The sequence below is a fragment of the Sceloporus undulatus genome, chromosome 6, assembly GCF_019175285.1.
Source record: "Sceloporus undulatus isolate JIND9_A2432 ecotype Alabama chromosome 6, SceUnd_v1.1, whole genome shotgun sequence".
Taxonomy (NCBI): Eukaryota; Metazoa; Chordata; class Lepidosauria; order Squamata; family Phrynosomatidae; genus Sceloporus; species Sceloporus undulatus.
The window spans coordinates 155169326-155193533 of record NC_056527.1 but is presented as its reverse complement, the minus strand read 5'-3'; the positions used below and the strand labels follow the sequence as shown (position 1 = coordinate 155193533).

Here is a 24208-nt window from a genome sequence, read left to right as displayed (position 1 = left end):
CCAAAGCTCTAGAATTGGCTAAGCTAGTTGGCATCGAATAGGCGCCCAACACGTCTCCCTCTAAATTGCTTGAGCTAAGAATGTCTTAATATACCTTTAAGGCTCATCTTACACCATCCTGAGAGTACTCAGGTTTCCATCTCTCACTCAGCTCTGCGGAAAGGAGACAATTTTAATAGAAAAGGGAATCAATTTTGAGGAATTCATTTTAAGGGAATATTTGGCGGTCCAGACAGAAGATAGGGCCAAAAAACTACTCCAGGGTGCCCTGTTTTACCTCCTTGCCTATTCTGAAAGAAAGAGGAAATTGCCCCATATATGCTTTTAACATACATTCCTCATTAAACATAGAGCTTGCAGCAGTTACTACAAGAACATGGCAGCCACTATTTTTTAGTGGTGTGAGTAGTATTGGTTGCTATGCCAGGACTATCTCAGGCCTGAGATTTCAGCTCCAAAACCTGAGACCTAGACCCAGCTCCCTGTAATGTCTAGACCCTGGTGGAAGAAAAAGTCTGATGTCACACATACCCTCCAATGTTTCACAGATGAAAACCAGGACACATGTGGGCAAGCATCATCAGGATGTGGTCAAGATGGCAAAAGGTATGAAGAACAGTCAAGCTATGAGAAGCTGCAGAAGTCTGCCTTTGCCTAAGCCTCCTGGGAAGGGCAAGGTCCTCTTTTTACCTCTCCAGCCTTTTGAATTAGTGGAATGCAAACTACTTTGGAATGGAATTCAGTCTGCAGCCATTGAAGTAAGTGGAGGCAAAGGAGGATGGCGTGAGGAGGAGAGAGCAACTGGGACATTCTAAACGCAACTTTAAACAGTAGGAAGGCAGAGGTTTACTAGAGACTATCCCTGACAAATCAGGACAGTTGGAGAGTACGGTCGTAGAGGACAGATGCTGGTGGTGTCAATAAACATGCTACATTAAGCATCAACTACAGCTGCACACAGTATGCCATTCAAATAATAAAATAAACAAGTCTAATAAATGAGGAAAATGTATATACACATCCTTCTTAAGGCAGCATTCTTACCCTGAGATTCTTCCACCTTGAGGACTGGAAAAGAGGCACCATGTTCTGAATGTCAGAGCCAGGCTCTGAGATCTGGCTGCTCTAGAGACCAAAGGTCTTTTTCAAAAGCTCCCAGAGCCACCCAGCCAATGTGACCAGTGCTGGGGGATTCTGTGAGCTGTAGTCTTCCAAAGGTACTGCTTTCAAGTACAAATCAGATCCAGGTCCTTTAAAGCATAAACCATCCCTAGGTGCTGTTTCCAGGATTTGGTGACCATTTCAATGCTGGGCCAGGGCAGAGAGTATCATCTCCCCCTCCCTCTTTCATGCATTCACTTCTTAACAGAACTAAACTTATCTCCTGATTTCAGGCTGGTCTTTCACCCCAGGCAATGCTCACACAACCCACACATTCTTTGACCTGCAGCAGAGAGCTCAACAGGAGGGAGGGGGGGGGAGAATTATCACAAACTCAGATTTAAGAGGCTACCATCCCCGCTGCTAGCCTTGTTTCTTTCATTCCTTCTTATTCTGCCCGCCATGACACTTGCCAGTTATAAAGGCTGCACATAACCTCTTTCCTCTGGAAAGCTAATACAGTATATTTTTAGGCTGTGATTTTGCCCTGATCTAGCTTGCTCTTTTTCTTTTTAAAGATACAAATTCAGATTCTTGCACTGTGTGTTATTTTGGGGATAGCGGGCTCTAGTATTTCGATTACTGAGGTATGCCTTGCCTTTCTTTATTCACAATTGTCCTTATTGTTCACCATGACTTCCCTTGATATAGATATTGATGCAGCCTAAAATTGCATTCAGAAATGATCAAGTATGATATTCAAGGATGATCAAGTAGGTTCCTCCAAAGGTTTCTGAACTACAACACTTATCATCCATGTTCATTGGCAATGATGGCTAGGCTGCTGAAACATTGCTTTCCCCTGAGTCTGAGAGTGTGCAACTTGCCCAAGATCACCTAATATGTTTCATGGCTGAGCTGGGAATCAAACCCTGGTCTCCAGAGTCCTAGTCCAACACTCAAACCACTGTACCATGCTGGCTCTCCAACAACAGTATACCCTCCAACATTTCACAGATGAAAACCAGGACGTATGCGACCAAGAAACATCAGCATACCATCAAGAAGGGAAATGTTATTAACAAGGAAGAACACATAAGCTTTGTGAGGCTGTAGCAGTTTATGTTTGCCTGAACTTACTGAGAAGGGAACTTGAACTTGGTTTGCAGCAACAGAAGTAAGCTGGGGACAAAAGGGGACATGGGAGGGGGAGAGAGAAACTGGGACATTTTACAAGCTGCTGAAAAGCAGATTAACACCAGATTAACTGGGCCTGCTCCTGCCGGACTGAGACAGCTGGAGATATACAATAGCAATTTTTATGTCTAAATCAATTTGTTAAAATATTTGCTCTGTAGGAATTCACATACAAGTATACCTCAGTTAACAAAGCAGATGTATTCCTGGGTTTTACTTCTTTATCAGAACATTTGGTACCAGAGACAGAAATAAGATGGAAAGAATAGGGATAGGTTCCTAAACCACAACAGTTCAACATGTTTTGGTCAACTTTTTATTCAGAACTAACAATATGCACCTGTGAAATGAAGCAACCAAATCAGGTAAACCTTGCATAGGTTAAAAAGATTTCATGCAAATACATAGATCTATGTTTTATTCATATGTTGAGGACATCTGATTTAGGACTACCTTTTTTCTGCTTTCTGTTTTGATGTTCCCACATGCTCAATAAGGAATTTTGGAGACAGTTGCTGTTTACCTTGCCTGTTGTAGGTAGACAGGCACATACAGCTACAGCAGGATCAGTAAAGCAGAATCCTGGATTTAGTTAGCTGACTTGGATTTTGCTTAGCTACTTAGCCATCAAAAACAGAACTGTGGGGTACTTTCTCATCTTTCTCCTGCTAGAAACACTCTCATTCCACTGTCAGATGGTTTGAGGCTGCAAATGCAATGGGCAAAAGGCAACCATTGTCTCTACCAGAGTTACAAATGGTTGCTGGCTGGTTGTTCTTTGTAGGATTGCAATCTCTTGCAAGATGGCTTGGAGATCATTCACATGCCAGAAGGGTGGAATATACATGTTAAAAAGTAAATATAATCCATTGTTGTTGCTGATGTAGTTGCAATTTGTTGTAGGCTATCCTTGTGATAATTTGATCCAAAGGTGGAGTATAAATCTTTGAAATAAACAGAATGCTGGTTTGCAGTGTTGCGATCTGTCATCAGCTGTCTAGGGGATTATGAAGAAGGTGGGTTTTAAATCCTTACATATACAGAATGCATATAAGGAATACATATACTAATGCCATGGCATTAATGACAGATCTACATACAATGGTATCTTGGTATCTGCTGGGGTTTGGTTCCAGGACCCTCTGTGGATACCAAAATCCATGGATGCTGAAGTCCATGATATACAATAGCGTAGTAAAATGGAGTCTCTTATATAAAATGGCAAAATCAAGGTTTGGTTTTTGCAATACTTTTAAAAATGTATGTTCAAGCCATGGATGGTTGAATCTGTGGATGCAGAATCAGCAGATATGGAGGGCCAACTGTATTAGTCCAAGTGTATGTTTATGAATATTTAGAATTGCCAGGTGAAATATTGGCTAGGGCTCCTGTATGGTGGCGCTGAAGAGGGAATTTCAGCAGATGCTGGTTGTGTGAAAAGCAATGCCTGGGGAAATTACCACTTCTGCACAACTATCAAAGACACTTACTACCTTTAAGAGTTGTGCAAAAGAGGCCAGCCCTGGCAACCCTGTAGACAGTGTTGTGGGGTAGGTAAGCACTTACCACCATTTTATTCAGTGAGACCCAGCAGTCATCAGGAAAGTCCTGGAGCATGGGCACCAAGAACTGGAGGCAGCCGTCCCAGTGACACAGGAGGAGCATCATGCCGATCAAGTTCACAATCCGCACCACAGCACTTGCCAGGTCGTAGGTCATGTGGAAAATCTAGGAGAAGCCAAAGTTGGGGAGAGGATGATCAAGCATGTACCATGCAACAACACCAAGGCAAGCACCAGAGCACTTTGCTGGACTACAGCTCCCAGAATTCCCCAACCAGCTCAGGGAATTATAGTCCCAAAAAGTAGCATTTTCAGGCTGGATGTGATGATGGACAAGACTGTCGGTGAATGGTTACTGGCCACACACCTGAACCTGCCTGCAAAGAAAGGTACTGTATTTATTTTTCAATCTTCAGTCTTGTAGGTCACTCTTCAAAATGTTAACACACACACCCCTGTCAAATGAACAACAGCACAAAAACATTAACCAAATGTTAAAAAATTCACAGCAGCCAGAATTCAAATTTAGAATTCAAAAGCCAGCCAGATAAAATGTAAAAAATGTTGTTGTTGTGTGCCTTCACATCATTTCCGACTTATGGGGAACCTAAAGTAAATGCATTGTGAGGTTTTCTTGGCAAGATTTGTTCTGAGGGGGCTTGCCTTTGCCTTCCTCTGAAGCTGAGAGAGTGTGGTTTCCCCAATGTCACTTGTTTGGTTTCCATGGTTGAATGGGCATTCCAACCCTGGACTCCAGAGTCCATTGCTCAGACCACTACACTCAGGCTTGCTTTACCTTAACTAAAGATGGGTCAAAGGGGAATTCCACAAATATAGGCCCACTAGAAAGAAGCCCCTGTTCCCTGTCCCAACTCCATGCTAGCAGCAGCCAAATGAACAAAACTCTGGACCTGATCTTAAGACTCAGGCAAGTTGATATGGCTGCAGGTGGGCTTTCAAGACAGTAGCTTGGTCTTATTAATTCCAGTCTAGATTTGATTTATTTTCACATACCATTTACATTCACGTACCATACTGACATTTATTTCATACGTCATCTTTTTATGATTTGTTGCTACATTTGTTAAGTATCATCCAGTCAATTCTAACTTATGGAAACCCTATCCTATAGTTTCCTTGGCAAAATTTATTTCTAGAAGGTTTACCACTGCCTTCTTCTGAGGCTGAGAGAAGGTGACTTGCCCAAGATCACTCAGTGGATTTCCATGGCTGAGCGGAGATTCAAACCCTGGTTTCTTGAAGTCATAGTCCACTGCTGCAACCACTACATCACACTGGCTCTTATTGATTTAAGCACTGAATATTGTTTGATGGCATCTTTTATATTTTTAGATCACTTGCAGAGTATAGGTACTAGTACTGGTACTGCTGTTGGTTTTGATGCTGGAACTGCTACTCACCATCACTGTCATCAACATCAGAATCCCATCTCCACATCACACACACCCCCATCTGTTTTGAGAAAATGGCCCACAGTCCCTTTGTCATCTCAACCACAAGGGAAGGAATTAGCAGGGTTTCCCCTCATGGTGGATTCAGCTTTCATAGGCAGCCTCGGTGTGTTGTTTTATAGATCAGTTAATACCTTCAGGCCTGACTGAATCTCTCCTGTGAGAGAGCATAGTGTTCACAAATAAGCAATAGAAGTTGGCAATGACTTTCAGATGAGTCAGATCAGGTTTTTGATTCTCACCATAACTTGCAATTCCATTCCATGAACTCAGTGTGTCCACCCACCCATCCACCCCTGCATGCATACATACAGTTACATTCAGTGCCGAGGAAGCCACAAAGTCTACCCAGTGTTACGCAAACAAAACAACTGATGGAGAACCTGAGGCTTGAGTCTGAATTACACCTTCCTGGGATCCTAGTCTGGCCCTCTTGACGTCCATAGAAAACTATGTTCCCTTCTCCATGACACCACCATGGTTTACCAGTTTATGGCCAGAATCTTATATGGTCAGGTGTAGCATAGTAGTTCTGCATGTGAAACTTACACTACAGCTGGCCATTTATGCCCCCTGGCCATTTACTACCTGCAACCCCCCCCCGCCCCCAAATGGCCTGGGCCTACCAAAGAGTGTGGGGAAGATCTTCAAAGTGTCTGGCTATGTCCTCATAGTCAGGACATGAAATGATTACATCTTCTGCTGTAGTCCACTGAGGTCCTCCAGAGGTCTCAGTAAAAGATGTAATCATATTGTGTCTGACTACAGGGACATAGCCAGACACTTTGATTCAACACACACACACATACCAGGCACAGAATAGTCATGGTGCGGCTGCATGTGAGTTCAGGGAGTTCCCTTGATTGGTGCAGAAGGAGGAACGGAATACAAACTTCCGCATTGAAAACAAACATACACAGGCATAAGGTAGATTGAAGCATCCATATGCCGCTAACAGGTGGCCTGCTTTTGTGTGGGTACGTCCAATTCTGAAAGATCAAAATGCCTCTCCAAAGGCTTAGTTACCATCACCAAGAGCTTTCAGCTGAAAGATGCAGTTATTTTTGGTTGCATTCTGTTGCCTTTGGTCCTGCCCACCACTGGATATATGGTCCATAAGCACTTCTCTGAAATTGAATGTGGCCTTTGAGCTGAAAGAGATGTCTCAGCCCTAAGAGTGCCAGGTCAGAAGTATCACAGGTCCTATGATTTCAGGGTCAAAACCTGAACCAAAGGAGATATCTCTTATGATTTCATACAAGGCATGCCCAAATGATGTTATATGGGTGGTATCACAAGGGGTGTCCCCTGATAATGCCAGGAAGCATGGGATCTTAAACATCAACCACAGTTGCACATAACTTACTGATCAAATAAAAAAAAAACTGGCTGGAATCCTGTTGGGGACTTACATCTTTGTAGGTGGACTTATATCTTCAAGAACTAGAATCGGGCAGTTCCATAACATCCAAGTGCAGTAAAGGGATGATGTTATGTTACTATATAGGGAAACTAGTGAAGTGACCAATGAAGAATGGAACTGATGTGCAATGAGACTGATGAACATTGGGACCAATGTGTATTGGTCCTATTGTACATTAGTCCCCTTGTGAATCAAGACACTGGCTTGGGAGTGCCAATGTGTATGGTAGGTCTGGATCAGGGTACTCTTGCCTGTGTCCTGTTACACTAGCTGGCTTTCTTAGAGCCTCCGGTATTAAGGTAAGTATACATAAAGTTACACACAGTGATAGAGGTTGCCAGCCATTGATTCTAATCAATGAGGGATAAATATATATATACTAACCATATTTCAAAGCAGTGCTCCTGTCCTGAGATTCTTCCCCTTCACTTGAGGACTGGAGAAGAGAGACTGGAGATCTGTGATTTCTACTCAACCCTTGGTGTACATATTTCTTCCCTCCTCATTGTACTTTATTTCCACAACACTGCTTCTGAAGTATATTAGGTTGAGAAAGAGAGAGCAACTGGGCAAAGTTGTCTAAGAAGCCACATGGCTGAGTGGGAGAATTTGAAATCTAGATGCACCAGTCCTAGTCCAACACTTTTACCACTACGCTGAACTACTTACCAAAAGACAGCCATACTTAGTAAAGAAGACAGTCTACTGCTTTTGCACACTCTATGGCAATCCTACACTGTTTGCTCAAAGTGAAACCAAACTGCAATGGAGTCCTGAACACTCTCACAATGCCACACTACTGAGTGGCAACCATGCTTTGGAACAATCTATGGAATTCCTGCACTGAACCCTCAAAGTGAAACATAAATGCAACAGAGCCCTAGTGCAACATCTAACCACTAAGCTCACTACTAAGTGGCAGTCATACATAGCAAAGAAGGCAGTCTACTGCTTTTGCTCAGTCTGTTGCAATCCTATCCCATTTTAAGCACAAAAGCAACAGATTCATTTTGCCATTCTGCCTCTTGTTTTGCAAAGAGAGGGAATTTCCAGGGCATGACCCCATCACAGGCTCTTGAAACACAGAGATACGCCGGCACCGCAGCTGTGTTTCCCCACCGCAAGCGATAAGGGATGGTGGAAACCTCACAGGCAAGCAGGCTGGCTGGCTTGCACGCTTAGTGGGAGAGACACTGGCGCTGCAGAGTGTGGCTGTGTTGGAAATGTTGCTGATTTATTTACATAGACATCCCAGCTGGCCCCCAAACAGTTGCCAGGCAATTGTTTTGCTCAAGTGATTGGTACTCTTCACAAAGCAAGCAACCTTCCTCACCATCCCTGTGCCTTCAAAGCACATTGAATGACAGTGGCGGCTGGTGGCTGCCATGTTGGTGGGGCAGTGGAGCCACTCCAGGTTTAGAGGAGTTATCCATGGTTCTGAATCCTTGGTCCCCAACCAGTTCAGCACTTAGGAAAGCTCCTTTAAGATCAGCTTTAAAACCTGGAGCAGACTGAGTGGTACTTACAACAACCAGCATAAGAACAGGGATGGTCAGAGTGGGTATCCATCCAATAACAGAATAATTTATCCAGCTAATGTGGAACGGCCATCCTACAGGGGTCCCTCTCCAGTTGGGGAATTGTGGGATATTCATTTCAGGTTGGAATCCTATTGGGGAATTATGCTGATATAGCTGTGGGATATACAGTGGACCATTCCTATCAGCAGGCTAGCAATCTGTAGAGTCGATTGCCTGCATATTGGCACAAGCTATATTATTCATGTACATGGGCATGCTGACATGGACACATACATGCCATTGTCCATTAAATAATATGGGGCACAGCCATTCACATTTCCCCCCTTCTGATGGGGGGGGGCTGAACCCATGCAGATGGGAAGGGTCGGGTGTAATTGTACTTTTTACATCTACTACCACCTTATACAAAGAGTTCCCTTATTCCTGCAGTGCAATGAGCTGACTCAAAGGCAGGTCAGATCTTCCACCCCCTACAACAACCCCTCCATTTCCAGCAATGGAAATGACCCAGAAAACATTTGCCATTCCAAATTGTTCACCTAAGCACACCAGTGGGGCTTTATAATCTGTTGGCATTGAGTAGACTCTTTGCTGCATCTCCTTGCTCTGATTCATGCAATCCTACGCAAAATTGTTGTGCCTATGGCACAAGAGAAAATATTCCTAAGAGCCAAATTAGACATGATAGCAAAAACACATCTCTGGAATGTGTGTGTGTGTGTTTAACTAAATGGTCACCATATTGTAGGGAGAGATTCTAAAGGCACCAGATCCTGTCTGATCTTGGAAGCCAAGCAGAGTCAGCTTTGGTTAGTACTTGGATGCAGACTGCCAATGAAGACCAGGTGCTGTAGGCTCTGTTTCAGAGGGAGGAACTGGCAAAACCACCTCTGAGTATTCTGTGCTTAAGAAAATACTATGAAATTCATGGGGTTGCCTTAAGTCGAAAGGCAGCTTGAAGGCACATATACATACATACAGAAAAATTTATGTAACAAGCTGGAAAGGAGTTTGAATTCTCTCTTGCTTCTGAATAAAGCCATCCTGCTCCCAAGTATGAGATCCAGGGGGAATCCAGTGGTAGTCGTTGGCTTTCATGTTACACAAGTGGAAAATGTGCTCCTGGGTTTATTCTCAACTTTATAGGAGTTATCCAAAATGCTGGATCCTAACAGATTCCTCAGCCGTAAAAGAGATTATTAATACTTCTTTTTTGGGGGAGAGGAAAATTATCTTAATCACTAATGAGGGCTGCTATTACTTTACTACATACCAGAGCTGGCAAAGTGACCACTGTGACTGATGCACAACAGGACTGATGCAGATTGGTCCTGTTGTCCATCAGGCACCAATGCGCTTAGGACACGCTAGCTGTTGTCCCAATACATATCTTCTCAGCACAAGATTCTGGTCATGAATATGAAACAGTTGTCTAGATTGCTCTGGTCACGAATATGAAACAGTTACTCGTCCAGAACAGTGGTAATTGAACAAAAGAACTACAAAGGTAGATTGGAAAGAGAAACAGCAGAATTGGAATTCATCCACAAATGACAGTCCCTCAGCAATGGATTGAACAAAGACAATGGTTTCCTGACTCACTACACACACTTCAACACTATCTGACCCCATCCTCATGGAGGGGGGCTACATTCATCTATTCCCCTCACCACAGGCTAGTCCCATGGCAAAATTGGATCTGCCAGTTCATCTCCATCAACAAAGACCAGTTTCCTATGCCTTTGTGCACGGACAACCATAATTAAAACTGGATCTGCAACTTCATTTCCATACACAAAGGATTTGTAATTTGAACTTACATCTTCACATACCATTGTCATATATATATCTGTGCCTGGCTTCCACTCCACCAAATGCATCCGAGGCAGTAGACTGAAACCTAGGAAAGCTTATGCTGCCAGTTTCTTTCTTTCAGTTAGTCTCAAAGGTGCTACAAGATCTCTCTACCTAGTGATTCTACAGACTAACATGGGTATATCTTTGAATTCATCCATAATATGTTCCATATTCATGATTGCTACTGAGTTACAGTTTTGACACTGTAGTCATGATTGTAACTTCCCCCCAAACCTAGTTCACTGAGCATCCACTGTATGGGGAGAAGGAGGCCCATTCTGCCAATAATCGGAGCACAGGATGATGAATGATGTTTCCTTCAGAGTTAAGGGGAAAGTACTTAGGTATATCAGTTGTGACCCCAGCACACATTTCCTGGGAGGTCTCTTGAGAGTGAGGGTGGATTGGTCATTGCCCGATATTATTTGTGACTTGTTGGCTCATCATTCTAAATCTATCAGATTGCCACCTTTGCAGCAGAAGCACCAAATATCCGCTGCTATGTCTTGAAGAAAGTAACAGCGGTTTGCAAAGGGGATGAATTGTAGCTGTCATTATTATTGTTGGTTTGATATTTTATCCAGTCACCTGTTACTCAGTAACCTTTTGTTTGTTTTTTGGTTTTAACCTTTTTTTCATCTTCCATCTAATGCAATTGTAAATTTGTCACCTTGTTGTGCTAGGTGGCTTGTTGTACTAGGCACGTTGTTTTGTCAGAATGTTTTGCAATGGATGTTGTGCCACACACAAATAAATTTATCTCTTATCTCGCAATATGGGATCTTGCAGCAGCTTTGAGATGGGCTAAATGAAAGAAGTTGTATCATTAGATTTCGTAGACTCAGGCTGCATCTGTACTGCAGAAATAATCTAGGTTGGCATCACTTTAAGTGCCATGGCTCAATGTTATGGAATTCTGGTATTTGTAGTTTTATAAGGTATTTAGCCTTCTTTGTCAGAAAACCCTGGTGCCACACCAAACTACAAACCCCAGAATTCCACAGCACTGAGCCATGCCAGTTAAACTGGATTATTTCTGCAGTGAGGATGCAGCCTTATGAGTAGCTGATGTGGAATCCTGGCCAATGATATATTCCCACCTTGAGTCTCTGTCATTACATTTAATTATCATTATCCTGGCAGGCTTATCCAGATGATTTTTAAACTGTGAATTTTAAATGACTAATTTTAGATGTGGATTGTTTCGCTATGTGCACATCTTATTTGTCCTTTTAAACTGATGTGTGTTTTAACCGATGTGTTTTAACTGATAACGTGGGGAGAGGCAGGTAAGAAATCATCATCATCATCATCATCATCATCATCATCATCATCATCATCATGAACCAGCTACTCAGCTAAACCGGCAGCACATTTTAGAGTTTCCATACTTATTTATGTATTTGTTTTTGAAGAAAATGGAAAGGTGAGGCTCCTTTAAAAATGATGAAGAGGCCTCTTTCTCCATTTCCTGTTGTGCAGCACGATATTACATAAATTGAACCAGGGAGATCTAAGCTGACAGTCGGCATAATACTGAGAATTTTATTCTGCTACAGGAGGCTGGAACTCTGTTGCTTTTTCATTTGAAATTTTAAAAAATGCCAAGAGGGCAGGGGGTGTCAAAGCCGTTGCTCAAAACCATTCCAGACTGAATACAGAGCACAGGCCTATTTGGAGAGGCAACAATAAGAATAAATTTTGGCTTACAGGCTTCTAGATTGGAGCGTCTATCTCTCTGCATGTTTTAAAGGCTGGCTGAAAGCTCATTTTCACACACATTGTTACAAGATGATAACTTGCCCCATGGTCAAATATTGCCTGTTGGTACAAAAGCCACATCTTTTGGACAATTATCTACTATAATTTGTTCAACTGTTTTTAATGCCGGAAGGTTTTAATGGATGGGCTTCTTTAAAACATCCCTCCCCTCCTTTGTAACAGCCTCTTTAAATGATCAAAAGATTCTGAACGTAAAATTGAAAGCACACAACCCTTTCAAAGTGGTAACTGTGGAAATAGAAGAGAAAAACAGGTCCTGGTTCTCTCTTCACATAACCTGGACAGCTACAGAACTCTCCGAGACAATTTTTAATTGTAACTAGAAAGTAACTCCTCATTATAGCAAAGTGGCCAGAAATCATCCAAGCAGCTACTGATGGAGAGAAGAAGATCCAAAGGAACATCATGAGGTGGGAGTAAGGTTTACATTTATAAAAGTTTTCCAAGGATGTACCATATCAAATCACAAGGACAGAACACAAAGTCTCCTTCAGCAAAGCAGATGAAAGAACTGCCAGCCAAAGGCTAACAGTGATAGGTATCTCCAGTTAAAAGGATCGGATAGCGAGTGTGGATTAGGCAGCCAGAAAGGTGTAGTGGTTTAAGTGTTGGAATAAGACTCTGGGATGGAATCACCGCTCAGCCATGGAAACCCACAAGGTGACTTTGAGCAGGTCACACTCTCTCAGCCTTGCAGGAAGGCAAGGGCAAACCACCTCCACCAAGAAAATATTGCAATAGGATCGACATAAACTGGAGTTGATCACCACTGACCGCTGTGACCACCATGTGCCTAAAATGGCAACAACACCAAGTGATGATGAAGACCTTTCCAATGTAGACTCTTATCAGTCACAGTAGTAGGTTCATTGTTGCGGTTATAAAAATTTCCATATGTTGGTGGGGGGAAAAAATGGAGGGGGTGGGTTCGCCTTTTCTCCAAAAAAAGCTTACTCAAATGTTAGATTTCCAGGCAATCTAAGAGTAATGCAATCTCAAGCTGCTTCTCTTCCATCGCTCTGGTCAGCTCCTTCGCTCCTTGGCACTACTGATGATAGTGACAGTTGAAGTTGGCAGAGATTCCCCCTTTCTAGCCATCTTTGCTTCTGTCCCATGCTAAGCCTCAGTTGATAATTTACAAGGCAGATGGGTTCAACCTTTCTTTACTCCTGCCTCTAAACAGGAACCCTTGGCACAGCAAGCCTGCCAGCTGAAGAAAAGCATTTATCAACGGATATATTGTTGACCCTGTAGGGCTTAAACACCCTAAAGGCGCCAGATTCTGTCTGATCTTGGAAGCTAAGTAGGGCTAGACTGGATGGCCCTTGTGGTCTCTTCCAACTCTATGATTCTAGTACTTGGATTGGAGACTGCCAACGAATCCCAGTTGCTGTAGGCTAGATTTTAGAAGAAGGAATTGGCAAGTCCACTTCTGAGTATTTGCCTAAAAGAACCCTATGAAATTCATGGGGCTGGTATATGTCAACAGGAGACTTGAAGGTGTGTACAACCATGCTGCATAATGCATAACTGCAATTCACAATGCACAACTGCAGTGCACAGTGCGAATAACTTCAATGTGCAATGTTGCTGTAAATGCAATTCCACTTCTGCTGCTGCCAACCCAATAGTCTGTTGCGCATGTCTTATGAATACATATGTCACTAACAGAATGCTAGCTGAATTTTGCCTCAAAGCTACCTATTAATAAGAAATAAGACTGCATGACTAGAAATGGAAACTAGAATGCTGAACACTGCCTTTTCTGAAGAATCATCTGTGGATATGCTTGGAAAGTTACTTCTGGAAAGTTAATTTGTTGTCATGACTCATCACCCAAACATCTCATTGCATTAACCACTACTTTTTGTTTCTCTTCCTATGAAGAAAAAAAGGATTGATCAACATTGCCATAATAGTTGCCTTTTTCAAGAAGTAATTCTTAACCTTTCCTCTGTTTCTCACAGGTAGCTGTTAGTTACTTTTAGTGTTTTTCTTTTTTAAAAAATGAGCATTACAAGCTGCTGATCTGTGATATGTAACACAGCAGTGGCAGCAGGTTGCACCAATGTTAGAGGAACAGTGTTTCTACTTCAGATTTTAGCCCAAATTTCAAAGGAGCTATCCAGGGGTTGAACTCGATCTCTAAAATAGTTTCATTGTACTGGATAGCACTTTTAAAGTTTGGACTAAAACCCAGAGGGGACTCAACCTCCCCTCCCTCAACTTAAGAAAAGTTAGCCATGACTGATATACGCATATTCCTCTGCTTACAACAGGCTATGAACCAGCAGGAAAAGTCAGCCCTGGAGCCCTGTAATGTTCCTTCCCCATCATTTATTGAAGCTGTATCCCTGTAGCTATAAAGGGGATTTTAAAAAATGCATGGTTACCTTGCAAAGGGAATGAGTTCTGAACAGGAACTTACTTGTGCCTTTGTTACTGCAGCAGAGGCAATTCTTGCAAACTCTACTCAAGATAAGAATGAGCCAAGAAAGGCAACTACTGACAGCCCTGATGGGTCATGTCTAATGGCACGTATGTGCCTGGCGATTGACGATAAAGAGAAAAACACTGATATAATTCCTTTTTAAACAGCCCATCTCCTTGGGGACTCAGTCATGCCTTTCACCCAAAGGAGGAAGAGATATCAAGGGTCAGAGAGGAGAATGCTCTTCTTGCTGCATTTCTGACACTTCTGAGAGTGAGTTAAAGATGTTCACGATGTGGGAAGCAGAACCTGGCCTTATATGAAGCTGGAGTGAAGTTAGATCTTGAAATGGTGTAGTGGGAAGGAATGGAGGTGGTTGTGAATGTTGTTCAGTTGCTCAGCTTCTGTATAGTGTGAAAGGGACCTTCTTCGGGGCTCTTACTGCATAATCTGGGCTCTGGTGACTGTGCAGTGCTATCCGCTGGGGTTTGGTTCTAAGAACCACCAGGGATATCAAAATCCGTAGATGCTCAAGTCCCATTAAATACAATAGGTAGTAAAATGGTGTCCCTTAAATAAAAAGGCAAAATCAAGCTTTGCTATTTGGAATGTCTATATATATTTGTAATATTTTCATGACATGGATGCTTAAATCTGTGGATAAAGAGGGCAGACTGTATAAACTTTGGGATACAATGGGAAGCATCCTATTAGTGATGCTCACAGGTATTAGTTGTGTTGCATGTGCATAATGTTTTTACTAGACACTGTGCAATGGTCATATACAGCTGATGGAGTGGAAGTGGAGTTCACATGAGGAACATGTACCAATGCATACCAAGAGGAGGCATCCAATCAGCAATGAGCCTCTGCACATTTTGTAAGCAGACAGAAGCCCAGTTCAGAAGACAATCCAACGTGCATCACAACCCACTGCACCTTGCAATTGTGCAATGAGTCATCAGCTATGCACATTTAGCAGTGAGCCCCATATGTTGTGCTACAATGGTATCCAGTATAGGGATTGCAGAAAGCAAGTGGCATGTAATTCCACTGGTGGTTATTTATGTATCATATACTGTGCAGATGTTGGACCTCAACCAGTATGCAGAGTGGAATCGCTGCACCCCAGATAGCGGGTGACTCATAGACTAGGAACCCAAGTCTACAAAACCTTGTGCCACAACATCGTTTGCACAGTGAATGTTATCAAGAATATTATGAGGAATTTCCTGTTGGTAATTCCTGTTCGACAACGGTACAGAGTACCTCAGAAGGTGGAGGACTCTCCTTCATTGGAGGTTTTAAACAGAGGCTGGATGGCTGTCTCTGTAGCAGGAAAATTCAAAGATATAGCTGTATTAGTTTGTAGAATCAGTATGAGGAGAGACCTTGTAGCATCTTTGAGACTAATGGAAAGAAGACGTTGGCAGCACGAACTTTCGTAGACTTAGATCCACAAGATCTCTACATACTTTTTAGGAGTAGATTCCTACAGTGGGAGTAGACTGGACTACATCCAACTCTACATTTCTATGATTCTATGACAGAAGGTCCCATCAGATAGCTTGATGGGCCACTTCAAGGCCCCTCTTCCCTTGGCTCCATGTGTTCTTACAGCCTTTGGAATAGATGGTTCCTACAAACAGAGTCCTCCTACCAGACCACCCTAGGATAAGAAGCATGAGCACTTGGGGTTTTTTTTTTTTACAGGAATATCCAAAATCCTCAGAAATTTATAAGGTCCTGCATTGCTCAGTGTAGCATAAGAAGTCTACTGGTGGTACTCCAGTATGGTTCCCCAACTACCACCCCAGGACTCACAATTTTGCTCTAAGAGCCTTCCTGAACAGCTAATCTGTGACTGCTGTAGAAAGAGTGTGGGAGGGTTTGGAGATTTGTATTGTTACGTCCCATAGCCAGATGCAAACAAATCACATCTTACACCCCTGTCCATGAAGGTCTTGGGAAATTATGCCATTGATTTGTGTCTGGTCCTGGAGCACTGCCAGGCACTTCTCCAGTTCCCCTCATGCTCTCCACCAGCCTTGGAATAGCTGTTCAGGAAGGTTTTTACAGCAAAATCAATTATCCTCAGGGGACTTGGGTCATTGTGAAGGATGGAAGATGCTACCATCCTCTGCAATAACCAAGAACAAGGACATGTACAAGTGTAAAGTGGATTTATGCTTGTGTATGACACTAGCAGGAAGCCAGCCAGAATCTGAGTAAGGAGAAGAATTATCACAAAATATGCAGACTTTTTAGTTACAGAAGTTCCCCACCATAAAAATGCCATCCTGTGAATAACATAGAACTCTGACTCATTCTGTAAATGGAGCTGTCGAGAGCTGTTTGGAAAGACTACGAAGAACATATGCTAGAAGAAAATTATTAACCAACTCATCTGGTGGCAAAAAAGATGGTGAAGAAGATCCATTTTAAAGCAACTATTGCATATATAATGGACAGAAACAAATCAATAACATAATTCACCAAGACCTTTACAGACAGGGATGTAAGATATCATTCTTTTCCATCTGGCTATGGGATTCTGTCCATTATATATGCAATAGTTGTTCAAAAATGGATCTTCTTCACCATCTTTTTTCTTCTGCTGGGATAAATAACATCACACAAGTGACTGCACTTTCTAATAGTTACCCCCTGGTTGGGAGAAGAACTTAGTTAACCACCATGCAACAGGCAACTGTGAGATGTTGCTGCCTACGGTGAAGGTGTGCAATGGTGTGATGCGTACAGACTTGGCAAACTTTGGTATGGCTACACAATGGTGCTAATTTATGCTATGCAACTGCTAAGCAGGAGCTTGGCCAGAGCTTAGCCTTGTATCAGTCTTACTGCAACACCCTCAGAATCACCGAGAGCATGGCACAGAGAAGCTAACACTTACCTACGCATGCAGGAATGTTGCTGAAAGCAATGCGGCTACTTAGCAACTCTGAGCCAAGGAGAAAACATAGGATAATGGAAACCTATCACATTACTCTATGTATGAACACTGAAAGGTCTCATCTTTTGAATGGCACCTTGAAGAGACTGTCTGATTGAATTTAAGTACATTAGATTATAGCAAAGAGACTGGCAAACATGAAGAAGAGGCCCTGTTCTTCTATCTCTCAGCAGGCTCAGCATTCAGACCTGGCATGACTGGTTGATCTAATCTCAGTTGGGTGGTGAATCTGCTCCAAGTTCTAGCACAAAATTTAAAAGAACGATCCAAGATGCTGAACCTATTTAGGTGACTAGGTTCAGGACTTTACAACTAAAACCTGGGGCAGGTTCATAACTTAACTGACAATGCAGTTACAAATAGCCTAGGTCTGAAATTCACTACATAACATCTTGGGCTGGACATACTCTGCCAGCCTGACCTACCTCACTGGATTGTTGTGAGGATAAAAGGGAGGCAAGATAGCTGACTGGAGGAAAGAGTGAATATAATAAATCAACAAAGAGTCATAGAATTGTAGAGTTGGAAGAGACCACAAGGGCCATCCAGTCCAATCCCCTGCCATGCACTTCCTAATAATGTTATTGCCCATCTATGGTTATTGGGTGCCCTTCCATGGACTCACATGGATATTTTTGTTTTTATTAGCACCCTTAAGTATGCTCCTAGTGCCCATGGCTGCAGACATCACCTTACTTTACAGGAAAATAGCTGATGCCTGACCACAGATCCTCCACTCTCCAACAACCCAAAACCAGCTGTGTTGCTGGCAAGACTGCATGGCTTACAAAGTGGGGTTGTGGAGCTCGATAACTGCATGATCAGAACAGAATCCTGCCTGCACAAAGGCTCAAAATGTGAGTTGCGATGATGTAACCTGGACTTGTGCCATTGTATATCAGTAAAAAGATGCCAACCTGAGTTTATGATTAGCAAGTAGGATTTTATGCAACACAACTGCCTTGGGATGCCAGTCACAGATACAGGTGAACCATCAGGAATAAACTCTTCCAGAACACGGCCACATAGCCCGAAAAACCCACAAAAAACTATTGATGCCAACCATGAAAGCCTTCAACTTTACATTGCCTTGTGTTTTGCTATCACAAGAAGTGAAATCAGCCAGCTGTGGTTCCTTAAAAGGATTACCTGTGCCATGGCCAGGACTAAAAAACCATGAATGTGCTAAATAAAGCACAATGAACACAACATGAGCATTGGAAGATGCCATCACCGCTGGCTTAACCGCTTATCATATGTATGGAGAAGGGCTTTGCCAAAAGATGCTTTTGCCCATTCTATCTGAATCGGCTCAGCTTAGGCTGTGCCCCAGCTGAAGCAGGAGGAACTCAAGGTAGAGCAGCTGCTTGCCAACACTCCTGCTGCATGGCAATAAAATGCCATGCTTGATGAAGATGGCCCGTTACAGACGGGCATAATTACAGACTGGGTCCATATTAGGGTTAGAAAGGGGCATCCCTTCCGGACGCCCCTAACCCTAATACAGACCAAGTCCATACAAAATGGCGCCACCCATTCCACACGGAGCCCGCCATCTTTATGTAGCGGACACGCTGTGTCCGCACATCACGCAGCGCATATGACACCATAAGTGCGGCATTGGCATCTTGCGGGGTCGTATCTGCACCGCAAATAGAAGCGCCATTTTGGCGCCTCTTATTTGCAGCGCAGAGGAGCCTCGCGGTTTGGACGCTGGGGCTCCTCCGCGCTGCAAATGGCGGCGGCGGCAGACCGCCCCTTCTGGGCAGTCTGTAACGCTCCAATGGCTCATTTGAGCCCACTGCTCTTGTTCAGAAAGGCACATGCTACATGTATGTAAATTTCCCCCCATCCTTGTTGCACAGTCCACCACCTTGTACCATGTTTTGAAAAGCTTTATTTTGAAACTACAATTCCCAGAATTCCCCAGGCAAAATTAATTATTTCTATGCCTTACATGCTTTCATTTGTACATGTACTAGGGCTAAATCCAACAAAACATTCAATCTTGGAACTCCACTCAGTGCTAACCCTTCATCTTGGCAGATTGGAAATTAAAGAGTGTCAGAGGCATGTACAGAATGCAATGAATTTATCACTGAATGGCCAGACACCTGTTTGTGATTTATGCAGGTATAAGTCTTAGAATCATAGAGTTGGAAGAGACTCAAGGGCCATCCAGTCCAACTCCCTGCCATGCAGGAACTCACAATCAAAGCACCCCTGACAGATGGCCATCCAGCCTCTGTTTAAAAACTTCCAAAGATGGAGACTCCACCACACTTGGAGGGAGTGTGTTCCATAGTCGGACAGCTCTTCCTGTCAGGAACTTCTTCCTAATGTTGAGCTGGAATTGCTTTTCCTGTGGTTTGAATCCATTGCTCTGAATCCTGTTCTCTGGAGCAGCATAAAACAAGCTTGTTCCCTCCTCTATATGACATCCCTTCAAATATTTAAACAGGGCTCTTAACCTTCTCTTCAGTGCATACACAGTGACTCTCATGCCTTGATCACTGCAAATAGAAGGAATTGTGCAGCAAAGTAATTGCATCTGGCAGACACTTTGACTTCCATTGCCATGACTGAGAAGGTCCTATCTCCCATGGTCACAAGCCCAAGTTCAAGTGGTAGGAGGTCATGCAACAAAGCCCCTGCTGTTGATCTGAACATGGAGGTTCATATGTATGAGAGCAGGCAATCCGTAAGATGTACTAATGAGCCTGTATGGGCCCTGAAATCCCCAGGAAAGGCCTTTATTTCCCTTCCAGTCAGGCTTTCACAAATCTGACTGGTGGGGACACATATTTAGAAGGGCTGCCCCATGGCTGCCCCTAGGCTCTGGAATTCCCTGGCAAGGGAGGCTAAAACAGGCCCTTCCTTGATGTCCTTCTGTTAGCAGGCAAAAGGATTTTCTTCATTCTTAGAGGCATTTGCAAATGGAAGCTTTTTAAAGAAAGAACTTTTATGAGTGTGCTGCACCATTTTAATTGTACTGGTTTTTTAAAACTGCTTTTTAAACATGGTAACTGGATGCTTAAATTGGTTTTAGGCTTGTTCATCGTTTTAATTCTGTTTTAATGTAGATCCTGGTATTGTTTTTTAGAAGTATGTTGTATTTGTTTTAATTTGTAAGCCCTCTGAGTCCTAGTTTTGGGGGAAAGGTGGGCTATAAATGATGAGATGATGGCAATTCACCCCCAAAGATGTAGTGTGTCATTTAAAAGAGGGGTAGGAAAGCTTGGTGCAGTAGTTTGAGTGCTAGACTATGACACTGGAGACCAGGGTTCAATTCTCTACTTGGCCATGAAACCCACTGGATGACCTTTGGTACTTCATATGCTGTCAGCCTCAGAGAGAAGGCAATGGAAATCTCCTCTGAACAGATCTTGCCAAGAAGACCCCATGACAAGTTCACCATAGCCTCCTGGAAGAGATCCGTCTTATTACCTCTTTGGATGCCTTCAGGGGGGGAATTAAGATGGATTTCTTCTGGCGACTGGCGGGAGACCAGAAGAGACCTTCCATAAGAGATACTGCTCTACTCCTCTGACTATGATTGTTTTGTAATTTTACTACTGCTGTATTAATGACAGAGTTGGTGTTTTTTTAAACTAAAATAACTATTACTGTCATGTTTTATTGACTGCTTATGGGTGTATTTTAGGTTGTAATCCTGCCTCCATCCAACTGGGAAAGGCGGGAAATATTAATAAACTTATTTTTATTATACAGGGTTGCAATAAATCAGGACTTGAAGGCACACAACAGCAACAAAGAATCCTGTAGACTTCCAGATGAGGCAGAACTGCAACTCCAATTAGGCTTAACCAGAATAAACTGCTAGTAAAGAATGCTTGGTGCTACAGTCCAGGAACATCTGGAGAACAACATGATTCCCACCCCTGAGCCAAAGTCTTGGAATGGAACTTCACAGATCCAGGTACAAGTCCCTATGTTCAGCAAGGATGGTCTCTCTCTCTCTCTCTCTCTTTCATATACTCCCACACAACACACGCACATTCTCTCATTCAGTCTGACCTACTTCACAGGTTTGTTGTGAGAATAAAGTGGGGAGGAAGAGAGGCACCACGTGGCATGCATCACCTTGAGCTCACTGGAGGAAGCATGAGGTATCAATGCCACAGATAAATAAACATAATGCAAATTTCACTCCGCTCTGCTGATCTTAACTATCCTATTGCTTGTCTCCCTATTTCTGTGCCACGCACAAAGACACACATGCCTGCCCTTCCGCCTTCAAAATATAGCAAGGTCCAGCAACCTTCATTGCTGTCTGCTTCTTTGATCCAGGGAGAGGGAGAAAAGGAAGAGTCAATGAACTGTAAGAGAAAGGAAACTAATGCATTTTTGCCCATTGCAGCCTTTTCCATCCTCACCAGCTGCGCCCTTCGCTCACCCATGGGTGCTCCCAACCTCTCCACCACTGCAAATGCATTCAGTAAGGGGTGGGGGGTGGGGAGAATAATAATCTGATGGCTCAATCCACTCCGTTCTCCAAGGGGAAGCTCTTCAAGGAATAATAAGAGGGATTGCTCTCTGCATAAAGCACAAGAGCTTGCCTTTGTCCATCCTGCTGATGCTGCAGTGCTTCCAAGGGCAACCCTGCTGAGTCATCTACTGCGATTCTGCAGCGTTGTTGGGAGCCTGGCTTGGGTTGCCACACACACACACACACACACACACACACACACACACACACACACACACACCAATTGCAAATGTCCATGCCCACGGCCAGCCGGCTCCTGCCAAGATGTGATAGCAGGCGGCACTGGGAGGATTCCTCTAACAGTCTAGAGGACAGTCTGTCCCTGCTGTAACCTGCCTAGCACACCTCTCCAGATTGTAATTGTTTGAGAAGAACAGGAGGAGAAGATCTAGGGAGAAACAGCAACAATGCACCCACCTGTTTTGTTTCTTACTGAGACTCAAGACTGAGCACTCCCTAAAATAGAAAGGGGGTGATCAGGGGTGTGTTGCTTTGGTTCTCTGGAGAAAAACCAGGTGTTCTCTCTGTAGGAATGGAAAGATTATTGGAGATTTTTTTTTAAACGGTCAAAAACGTGTGTCAAGTACTGAGGAAAGTGTTGAGAAAAATCCTAGATTGGCGAGAATTTTTGCAATCTGAGCATTTTCTGTGCAAAAAAATAACGATCAAGAGCCTGCATCACCAAAGCAACTACAAACATGGATCTTTCCATCTTTGTGGTTATACCTGACTATTACTATCCTTGGGCAAGTCACACTCTTTCAGCCTCAGAAGATGGCAATGGCAACCCCCCCCCCCCACTGAAGAAACCTGCCAAGTGATAGGTTCTCTGTAGGGTCGCCATAAGTCGAAAATGGCTTGAAGGCACACAACAACAACAACAACAACAACAACAACCCCACAAAAGCCTACCTTTGCAGCTTGGCATTCCAAGGTGCTGAAGAGCAGGATGCTGGGCAATGATGTCTGTAGTAGTTTCCAAGTCTTGGGGTGTGTCATGAACAGGCAGTTGGAGAGGTCCCTTGGGATCCTGATACAACTGCATGTTCAAAGGTGCCCTGGTACTCAGAAGTGTTGCTAGATAATGCGTGTGTGGAGATGTGGACCACACCAGGTGACATCCTAAGGGTTGGGACACCACTACTGCCCAAACATCCGCCTTTTGGCAGAAATGGCCTGTGGCATTCACCTGCATCTCTTTAAAGTGCTGGAGCTCAGCAGAAGAGACGATGTGAAAGGGGAAAGGAGAGGCCCTATGTTGTTGTTTTTTAGAATTAAATTTTCATTTTTAAAAATTTATTCTTTTAAAATTTACTTTAAAAACATCACATTTTACCAAATTTTCACTTTAACCACAAGAAACTATGTATATGTAAATACATTTAGGCTGTGCGTATGATATTGTAATTTAAAGGTATAATTTGAAGTTTGCTAGTTGTTTATGTCACAACTGTTGCCACTACGTTCAGTGATATACGGGAATTACGACTTATGACTAATGTTACTACAAAAACATTACTACGGATTCCCCACCAGTTTACGGCCTTGTAATTGTTCAACATGTTTCTTGCACAGAGAATGCTGTAGTTGGGTACATGTTCTACACAAAATTCACACATGGCTGTTTTACAAAGAAAGCCACATTTTCTGCACAGGAAAGAGCATTATTATTGTTTTCTATGCAGAAAATGTTGTTTTCTATGGAAAACAGCCACATGCAAATTTTGCACTGAATTACTCCTGAAGTGCAGACCATCTTTGAAAACTGCACAATTTTCAAAGACTTTCACACAGCAGGACAAAAACTGCTAAAATTACTTGTTGCTTCGTTTAAGGAAGAAAGATTTGTGAGGAATTACACCCTTGACTCTCCAAAAAGACATCAAGGCAAATGGATCTAATAGAGTTTGGCATTTTGTAAAGGCTTCTTCTTTTACTGCTTCCATCAGAAGCCTGGGAAAAGAAGAAAGCATCTTTCAGGAGGGCTTTAGTTGTGTACTTCTGCATGACAGTTAGTTGGATAGATGGCCCTTGTAGTCCCTTCCAAATCTAAGCTTCTAGGATTCTAAATTATCTCCAAGCTCCTGGCACTCCCAAATGATCAAACTAGACTAAGTGTAACTGTAGCTCCCTGCCTCCTATTTCATTTCACATAACCCAGGAATGGGCCAAATGCCCTGTAGATACATATGTGGGGCTGGAGAAGATTGCTTAGGATTCCATGGTCAGCCAAAAAGATAATCAGATGGATCATGGAACAAATCAAACCAGAAATCTCGCTAAAAGCCAAAATGATAAAATTGAGACTGGCCATATAATGAGATGGCACTGATCACTGGAAAAGACAATAATGCTAGG

The 24208-nt window shown here is 43.0% G+C and overlaps 1 protein-coding gene across 6 annotated transcripts in view; it reads right to left on the bottom strand.

Moving 5' to 3' along the window:
- The window catches only part of HCN4 (hyperpolarization activated cyclic nucleotide gated potassium channel 4), a 119869-nt gene that overhangs the window by 39958 nt on the left and 55703 nt on the right, over positions 1-24208 (bottom strand). For all 6 annotated transcript variants that reach the window (XR_006104811.1, XM_042477092.1, XM_042477093.1 and 3 more), the window contains exon 3: positions 3865-4026. Coding sequence is in view for 5 of the 6 variants with exons in the window: in XM_042477092.1 (XP_042333026.1) it covers positions 3865-4026 (162 nt within the window). In the remaining variant the exon portion in view is untranslated. The remainder of the gene's footprint in view (positions 1-3864; positions 4027-24208) is intronic.